The sequence below is a fragment of the Punica granatum genome, chromosome 4, assembly GCF_007655135.1.
Source record: "Punica granatum isolate Tunisia-2019 chromosome 4, ASM765513v2, whole genome shotgun sequence".
NCBI classification, from domain to species: domain Eukaryota; kingdom Viridiplantae; phylum Streptophyta; class Magnoliopsida; order Myrtales; family Lythraceae; genus Punica; species Punica granatum.
This window is the reverse complement of record NC_045130.1, coordinates 12,930,081-12,939,412: the sequence shown is the minus strand read 5'-3', so window position 1 is coordinate 12,939,412 and position 9,332 is coordinate 12,930,081. Positions and strand designations below refer to the sequence as shown.

The window sequence follows — 9,332 nt, the reverse complement described above, 5'->3', positions numbered from 1 at the left end:
CCAGTTGAATTTTGGGAGAAATTTTGCCTCGTCCCTCTTGTTTCTTTATCTTTTGGTGCTCCAAAAGTGGTGAGATTCTAGATCTTTGTCTCTTGAATCCTATTCCGAGTGGTGGTAAGTTTTTATCTCGGGTCAGCTTCTTGAGTGCTGATCTGTTTAACCCATTTTCTGTTTGTTCTATGAGCTGTGTTTCTTGATTTCGATTGCACCTCTGAGAATCCATCTTGGAAGTGCATCAATAGAGAGGACGTGAGCTGAATTCGCTAGGTCACAATCGTGTGATTGTTACATGTAATGGGAAAATAGAATACTGTGCAATTCTTTCTTTTTCTTTTTTTCTTTTTTTTCTTTTTCTTTCTTTTTTGGTAATTGAAAACTGATGCAATTCTTAGCTTAAATGTTTTGCATGCTGTTTTTATTTCGTTATCAAAATTTACTGTGTCATTATACATGATATCTTCATATTATATATGTAGTTAACAAATAGTCATATTAATTATATGAAGTATTTATCAAAATAATATTAGTTATTTGAAGTTAATAAATATGATATGATACATACTTCACGTTAACCAGATCGGATTATATTTCATCCCTATGTTTGTAGGTGTTACTGTGCCTATTGTTGTTACTAGTTTGGCCTGCGGATGCCTCTATTGAATGCCTCGGATGCCTGCGGAAGAGTGGCCATACTCAACTTTGAGAATCACAGGTTGAAAATTTTCAAGATAACATTTACAAATGTTTCGTTTCTATATATAGCCTAATTGCAGGCTCCACGTGATCAATCTCTCTTTCTTTCTTATTGTATCTTTTCTGATATGCATTTTATGTACGCTTCAGATGAAGTTACACCCAATTTCATGTGATTGTTTTTCGAAACAATATTTAACGAGCACCTGATTATAGCTGTAATATGTTGAGTATATTCAATCCTTATCCCACGGGATTACGTGAAACGAAAATGGGGGAAGAGGAAGAATGATTATGGCTCGTATGGATAGATATTTGAGTCTACTGACACTTTGGTCATCTAATTTTTCAATTGTCAGCATTTGACTACACGAATTTTCAAAATCGAGAATTTGGTTCTTAAATTTTTAAAAATCATAACAAAATGGTCCTTTTAGGGACCAAACTGTTGGCCAAAAAAATGGTTACAAGGATCATTTTGTTATGGTTTGAAAATTCAGGGATGAAATTCTCGATTTTGAAAATTCATGTAGTGAAGTGCTGACAATTGAAAAGTTGAAGTACTAAGCGAACTCTATATATTTCTTTTTAGGCTAATTCAAAGCATTGTTATCAGAACCGGACCGGACCGGCCGGTTCCACCGGTCGGACCGGGAACCGGCACCAAGTCCGGTCCGGTTCGCCTAAAAACCGAAATGGCAGCTTTGAACCGCCGGACCCATTGAACCGGCCGGTTTTAAGCAAAATTTCATTAAACCGGCCGGTTCTATGGGTTTCCTATTTAATGTAAAAATTGGTTGGTTGTGTAAGGATTTGAACTCATGACCTCTTGCTTTTCATATTAGCATACTACCAACCAAGTCACCACCACTTTTTTGTTCTTTTAACTCTACTTTTAAGTACTTATTAAAATAAAATATTTATTTTGAAGTAAGAAATATTAAATATAGATACTTTCTTATACTATTGTTATATTTCTTTAAAATCATCATACTTTTATCTTAATTATCATAATTTTTTTAATAATATGAATATTTATTTTATTTTAAATAAACGAGCGGTCCGACCCATCGAACCCCCGATTGGACCCATAAACCCATGACCCCGTACCCCTTCCGGTTCATCATCCGGTCCGGTTCTGATAACACTGATTCAAAGTATCTAAAAACTCTTTGCGGTTGCAAACAAAAATAGGACAAAAGAAGAAAAGGAAGAGTCGTTTTTATCATTTTTATTTTTATTTTAGTGTTATTCTTATTTGTATTTTTTTTTTGTATTTATGGGACCATGAAAATAGGGATATGACATGGGAGGTCCCATATAATGATTTGAGAATTCGACCAATTGAATGAAACAAATGTCCTAGCAAACCTGAACCCAGCATAGACGATGACTAATAATTTATAAATGAAAATTTCTTATCCAAAAAAAAATATAAATGAAAATTCGACCTAGAAAGGATGTATTAGACCAATTGCTCACTTCCTTTTGGCCATTGGTTGGGAACCTCAAAAGATGAGAATCTCTGACTCTTTTTTTTTTTTTCTAATCAAGTGCAAGTATTTTATATTCTTGTTCATGGGGTAATTAAATATTGAATTCTTTATTTATACTTGATTGCCAAACATACCCTTCACAAATTGTACAGAAAGAGCTGACCGTGTTAGCTAGTGAATATGTAAACCTTTGATATTCATCAAAAAAAAAATGTAAAACTTTGATGGCAACTGCAATCAATGGTCCATGTTAAGTTGCCACAAAATTTTCATTCCCGGGCAAATTTATGCAATTATTACACGTTAATGCAGAAATTCGCATTGATATGCGAATATCGATATAATAATTAACAAAGCACGGCTGAAAGAAAGCAAGAAACTCGAGAACAATATACTTTCATGATTTTTGCAAGTAACCGTGCTGAGCCACGAATACAATAAGGAGATATTTCTATTAAGTATAAATTTCTAGATGCTACATTTAAGCTTACGATGCTTTTTCCCTAAGGCCAGAAGAGGTTCAGATCAAGCTACTGATAAAACAACTTATGTCGACTTAGGAGAAGCTCGATATCGGTGTATATATTCAATAACTCGCTAAGATTTTGGAAAAATATAATTATATTACTTATGTATTTATTTATTTATTATTTTAAAAAAATGACAGAAATATAAGGGGGGGTGCAGAGCAAATTGAGGCTGGTCTGTCTCCTGTAAACGCTCACTGCCCAGTGCTCACAGTACCATTTTTATTCTCTCTGTAGACCAAATCCTCTCTATTTTGGGATAATTGCAAAATTAAGAATAACAAGATAAAAAAAAATTAATCTTTTCGTTTGTTTTTTGTGAAAAGAATTTATTCTTTTTTTATTAATAATTTAATCCAAATCCCCCATTTTTCCTTCTCCTTGCTTTTCCTTTTCTAAATATACTTTCCTCTGGCATTCATACTCCCTCCCTCCTCTCTCTCTGGTTCTCCTCCTCACTATCTCAGTCACCTGTTACCAGTCACCACCTCCTGTAATGGCGGAGGCTCTCAGCCTTTCCCTCTGAGGCTCAATACCCATCATTGACTTCACCTTCCTTATTATAATAGCTTATTTTTCTGAGCCTTCTCTTCGATCCGTTAGCCAGTTCCACCGTGTTCCTGACTGGTCTTCTGCCATGCCCATATTTTATTTTTCTTGTCAGTTAAATCCCTCTTCTTGTCGGGGATGTTATGAAAGATGAGACCACAGCTTCCAAGTGCATCAATGGTGGTTTTGATTTGAATAGAACTGTGTTTCTTTGTTGAGAATCTTCCCCAAGGTATGGTCCCCCTTCTGTTATGGCTTTTATTATTCACTAGGGCTGCCATAATTTAAAATGGAAAAAAGGAAAAAACAGAGAAAGTTGAGATTTTTAATGATTGTTGTCACATGAAATGGCTCAATGATGTTTTCTACTGGTTTCCACCTGGTGAGGGTGGCATTTGGGGAGAGAGACAGTGAAAATGAGAGAAATGGATTGCAATAATATAATAATTATTATTGTTTTTGGTTGTAGAATCTTGAAAAATATGATGGGAACTCTGTCATGTTTTGGTGGGTGATGAAGAAAGAAGTTCTGGGGCTTGCCTGAGTGAACTGTCAGTGTAAATTAGTGGGGAGTGGAAAAGATTCAATTTTCACTGAAGCTCAAGTAAATTTTTTTCCCCTTGCCTTTCTTCTTCTTGATCTCTCTCTTTGTTTTTTTCCCCCCCTTCTTCTCCTAATTTCTCATTCTTAGGGGTGAATAAGAGATTTTGTTTCTAGAATAGCTTCATATCATACCACAGGGCAATTTTAAGGCAATTTAGTTTTGAATGTTCTTTTCTTGTCCAGGGATTGCTCTCTGGTTATCCAGGTTTTGTATTTGAAAAGAGAAAAGGGAAAAAGATTGTTCAACTGGAAATTAGTCTTGTCCATTCCATTTCATTCCATGTCTGTGTGGGTTGCTGCTTTCCTCTGTGTAGGACCATTTTGAGGAAAAAAACTATTCTGTCCAATCTCATGTTTTGGACTGGTTGCTTCAATCTGAGGCAAGACCACGATACATTCTGTGTTTAAAGATTCCTTTCCCGTCCAAGAACTTTAGACCCAATTGACTCAATAAGCATTGCAGAATAGCAAAACATGAGGTCAAGATGGTTTAGACGTGTAGAATTCTTGTTTGGGTACCTCCTCCTTTGTCTATAAGTCATGGCACATTTAAGATGCAACTTTTCAATCATGAGATGAAGAAGGATAGTGAGCAACTAATTAAAAAGTTTAGGCATATTAGATGGTTTGATTTTGTTATCATCATCTGCTTCAAAATCTTGTACTTGTATGCTTCAAAATCTGATATTTGTAAATTTATGCAGAGAATCTAACTCGAAAATGGCCAAGGAGTATAGCGGATCCCCAAAGCCTCACCACATTGAATCGAAACGCAAACGCCTCACTTACATCGTCGGTGTGAGCGGCCTCTGCATACTTTTCTATGTCTTGGGAGCTTGGCAGACCACTCCTCCAGGCCCCGTCAACCCGTCTGGCGAGTCCGGCAACAAACTTGCATGTAACATTGAGAACTCTGGCTCTGTGGACGGGCAGGCGTCCTCGGGATCATCAGCCGCTTTAGACTTTGAGAGCCACCATCAGGTGGCAATGAATGACTCGGGCCCTGCTGCTGAGAATATCCCACCTTGCGATATGGCCTACAGCGAGTACACCCCTTGTCAAGACCCAGTCCGGGGCAGGAAGTTCGATCGGAACATGTTGAAGTACCGAGAGAGGCACTGCCCTACAAAAAACGAGCTTCTTAGGTGCCTCATCCCAGCCCCACCTAAGTACAAGACCCCATTCAAGTGGCCTCAGAGCAGGGACTACGCCTGGTACGACAATATTCCCCACCGGGAGCTCAGCATTGAGAAAGCCGTCCAGAACTGGGTCCAGGTCGAGGGTGACCGGTTCAGATTTCCTGGTGGAGGGACTATGTTCCCTCGTGGGGCTGATGCGTATATCGATGACATTAACGAGTTGATCCCTCTCACAAGCGGAAAGATCAGAACTGCAATTGATACGGGCTGTGGTGTAAGTAGTTCCTCATTGCTATGAAAAAACTGTCAAGTTTATGTTTCTTCCCTCCCCCCCCCCCCCCTCTGGCTGGCTATTTATGTTTTCTTTTCATTGAAAAGCATGAAAGTTGAGATAGCAATTCTACAATTACAATGGGGTGAAAAGCACCAAACTTGCCTTTGTTTTCTGTCAAAAACTAAAGCAAATGGAAACAGGACCCATTTCTTTTACATACTGGAACTTCTAATATGTCTCCTTTTCCTCGGAATTGGGTTTGTTTAGGTTGCGAGCTGGGGAGCCTACCTGCTAAAGAGGGATGTCATTACTATGTCCTTTGCCCCGAGGGACACCCATGAAGCACAGGTACAGTTTGCTCTTGAGCGGGGAGTTCCTGCTATGATTGGGATCATGGCTTCAAAGAGGCTTCCTTATCCGGCACGAGCATTCGATATGGCCCACTGCTCTCGTTGCTTGATTCCTTGGAATAAGTTCGGTAAGTCATGTTATCGACGCTGAACAGGTAGTCTGTTGGTCTATGTTGATGAAAATATTGTTTTACTCCGTGCATTCACTTGAAACTTATTCTTGCTATCACTGAATTTCGTGTTATAATTTCAATTAGCTTTCACTGCTCTATCTGTCTGCATGGTAATCTCTTCTTCGCTAATTATATTGTGGTTATTGCTTTTGAGAGTGTGAAGTGTGAACATTTCCCTTTTATTTCAGTCATTTATTGACAGTTACCTGATTCTATTAAGTGTTTCGTTTTCGATTTCCATAGATGGGCTGTACCTCATTGAAGTGGACAGGGTTCTGAGACCTGGTGGCTACTGGGTATTCTCAGGCCCACCAATCCACTGGAAGAAGTACTGGAGAGGTTGGGAGAGGACACGAGAAGACTTGAAGGCAGAGCAGGATGCTATAGAGGATGTGGCCAAGCGGCTTTGCTGGACTAAGGTCATCGAGAAGGGTGATCTCGCAATATGGCAGAAGCCTCTCAACCACATTGAATGCGTCAAAAGCCGCAGCGTTTACAAAACCCCGCACATTTGCAAGGGGGACAACCCTGATGCTGCTTGGTACTCCTTCGATCTCAACACTTTGTTTCCTTCATAGATAATGCTTGCCTAGTCGTCTATGATCAGGATGCGTCTTATTCAATTAATATGGAGAAAGATTTAAGAGTTTTGTCATCAATTTACAAATTATCATCATAAGAAATATCATGTCATGCAGATACTGGTTCCTTTTGCAAATAGAGAGGGAAGCTTTCCATTGCTATGCCTTCTCTTTTCCAAAATGAACAGAAAAACAAGGAAAGATGTGCCTGGTGCACACGTGTGATCATAGAATGTCATGCATTTTTGAGCTCATTTTAGTTCCAATTCCTTCTTTTAGAATGGAAACGATGGGTATTTAAAATAAGGAACTCTGTTGCAAATCAGACAGACATATCTTTATGAATAGTGAATTTCAAACCATAAAGCATTGCCTTGTATTGATGAGTACATGAGTTCTGATCTCTTTCTGACTTGTGTCCTGTAAAGGTATAAAGACATGGAACCTTGCATAACTCCACTACCCGAGGTGAGCAGCTCGGATGACGTTGCAGGCGGGGCTCTGCAGAAGTGGCCTGAACGGGCATTTGCAGTCCCACCAAGGATAAGCAGTGGAGCTATTCCGGGAGTCACGCCTGAGAAGTTCCAGGAGGACAATGAGCTCTGGAAGGACAGGGTGTCACACTACAAGCGGATCATAAGCCCGCTGCCCCAGGGAAGGTATCGCAACATGATGGACATGAATGCCAACCTGGGAGGATTTGCGGCTGCCCTGGTGAAGTATCCTGTGTGGGTCATGAATGTGGTGCCAGCTAACACAGATAGAGACACCCTGGGGGTGATCTACGAACGTGGGTTCATCGGGACCTACCACAACTGGTGTGAGGCCTTCTCAACTTACCCGAGGACTTACGATCTCATCCATGCTGGGGGTATTTTCAGCATATACCAGGACAGGTAAAACCAAGCACTCATATGCAATACTTTCTGGCCCATTTTGCTGTAGTTTTCAGGCAACCTGTTGGGATTTGATAATGCTAAATGATTTAGCATGGCGTGAGATCTCCAGGACAAAACCTAGACAGTGGCATGACAAGAGCCCAGTAACCCAAAAACTTGTGATCGAGTTTCTTCTTAAAATATGTTAGCTGTATGTTATTTAAGCCGTGAATAGTGATAACTCTTAACAGACACAGTTGGTCAAGATTTTAGAAAACTTATTGCTTAACAATATATCAATGCTTAATTTCTGGTTCTGTTCTCTGCTGTTCCAAGTGCTGTCTGTGCATGTCAGACCATTTTCCACATCCATTAGATCATCTCATCTGTAGACTTTTTAATGTCCATGCAGTTTCTTATAGGCTTGAGTTTTAGGAAAACTGGTCGCCTGACACGGAACTCACATTTGATCACCGAACTAGTAAAGGCACGACCACACGTGTTTTCCGTCCTTATATGTCCAATAACTAGGCTGATTGGGTGTTTACTGCCTTCCTTCTTGTCAGGTGCGACATTACCTACATACTGCTGGAGATGGACCGGATCCTGAGGCCTGAAGGGACAGTGATATTCAGGGACACGGTGGAAGTGCTAGTGAAGATCAAGAGCATAACGGATGGAATGAGGTGGAAGAGCCAGATCATGGACCACGAGAGCGGACCCTTCAACCCGGAGAAACTCCTTGTGGCCGTGAAATCGTACTGGACTGGTGAACCGAAACAGAAGCAGCTTTAGTACCCGACAGAACCAGGACTTATCTTTGTAATTTGTAGCATATAAAATGTCTTGTTTTGTTTCATCTTTCTTGGGCTTGAGGGAGGAAAGGAATGGTGGTGCTCTGCTTTTTCTTTCCCTTCTTGATCTGCAAAAGTTTTGTTCGAACTGTACTGTTCATCAGGAACGCTTTTCCTTATGTGTGAAAACAGATAGATTTGTATTCTGTCGGAACACATTATCTGGATGAATTTCAGGCCTTTCGGGAGAATGTGTTAGGCTCTGCTCGATTTTACTGATGGATGCGTGTTTTACTAGCAGTATATTGCGTCTATTGGTATCCTGCTAGCGGAACGCCTGATCCTTAGTCCAACAATTGATATTTACTGGAGAAGAATAAATCCAACGAAAGACGAATAACCGTGTTATATAGGAAAAAGGGGGTGTCAAGGTAGGAAACTGAAGGGGAGTGTCAACCGAATCGTATTCATTTGCTGGATGGAAAGAAAAGTGGACGGTTTGGAAACAAAGAGTTTGTATGCATTTCTCTTTTTCTGGAAAAGTTACAATTAGGGCCAGTGAGTGTATTGGAATGCTACCTGTGGGGCTGGAATGGCGCTATAGCAAGAAACATAAGGAAGTAGCTTCAATGCGACTGGATTGGGGTAGCGCGACAGGTATATCGAGAAGCTAATGTGTGCATCGATTGGCTTGCAAGTCGTGCACTCTTGGTTCCTCTTGGTCTTCACAGATTTAAACTTTGTTCTATAGGGCTCGATTTGCTGTTGTTCGGGATGTTGTTGGGTTATCATACCTCACTTTTGTATTGCCTAAATTATTATCTTAATGTATTCCCCGTACTTCAAAAAAAAAAAAACTCAATCTCTCCATCTAAAAGAACTCTTCCCTTTTAAAGAAACATAAAACCATACATGTAATTTATGTTTTCCCATAACAAGGTACAAATGAAACATACAATTGATCAGAAATTCTCGTCTTCCCTCTCTCTCTCTCTCCCAATCTCTCACGAACCACTCTTGTTCTTAGTCCCCTGCAGAAGACATGGGAGGAGAATATGTGATTCTTTAACTATCTGTGTGGGTGTTCAAAGGGGTGATTTTGTCAGTGCAAGACATATAGGTAATCATTAGCTTCCTTGAATCTTGGAAGTCTGTTGTGGAGATCCTAATTGCACAGTACTGATGGGCGACTAAAACCGCAACGAAAATGATTACGTACTTAAGAGATGTCTCTCTTGTTTGCTCATTTTATCAATCAACCAGGAGATTTCCGCA

At 39.9% G+C, this 9,332-nt stretch overlaps 1 protein-coding gene across 2 annotated transcripts; it reads left to right on the top strand.

Annotated features, from left to right (window-relative positions):
* The first annotated feature begins 3,106 nt into the window (after window positions 1–3,106).
* LOC116205315 (probable methyltransferase PMT17) lies at window positions 3,107–8,336 on the top strand. Of its 2 annotated transcripts, XM_031537886.1 has the most exons (7): window positions 3,113–3,497; window positions 3,735–3,869; window positions 4,573–5,281; window positions 5,549–5,759; window positions 6,048–6,345; window positions 6,814–7,281; window positions 7,830–8,336. In XM_031537886.1, the coding sequence occupies exons 3-7, from the start codon at window positions 4,589–4,591 to the stop codon at window positions 8,056–8,058; spliced, it is 1,899 nt and encodes a 632-aa protein (XP_031393746.1). In that variant the 5' UTR covers window positions 3,113–3,497; window positions 3,735–3,869; window positions 4,573–4,588; the 3' UTR covers window positions 8,059–8,336. The 2 variants fall into 2 exon arrangements, with proteins under 2 accessions (XP_031393745.1, XP_031393746.1); XM_031537885.1 differs by lacking the exon at window positions 3,735–3,869 and having other exon boundaries at window positions 3,107–3,497; window positions 7,830–8,320.
* The last annotated feature ends 996 nt before the right edge of the window (window positions 8,337–9,332 follow it).

Bases quoted from the DNA above. Each gene is read 5' to 3' on its own strand.
- LOC116205315 (XM_031537886.1), top strand. From the start codon at position 4,589: ATGGCCAAGGAGTATAGCGGATCCCCAAAGCCTCACCACATTGAATCG. The intron at 5,282-5,548 runs GTAAGTAGTTCC...GGGTTTGTTTAG, and splicing joins CAATTGATACGGGCTGTGGT to GTTGCGAGCTGGGGAGCCTA. The intron at 7,282-7,829 runs GTAAAACCAAGC...CCTTCTTGTCAG, and splicing joins TTCAGCATATACCAGGACAG to GTGCGACATTACCTACATAC.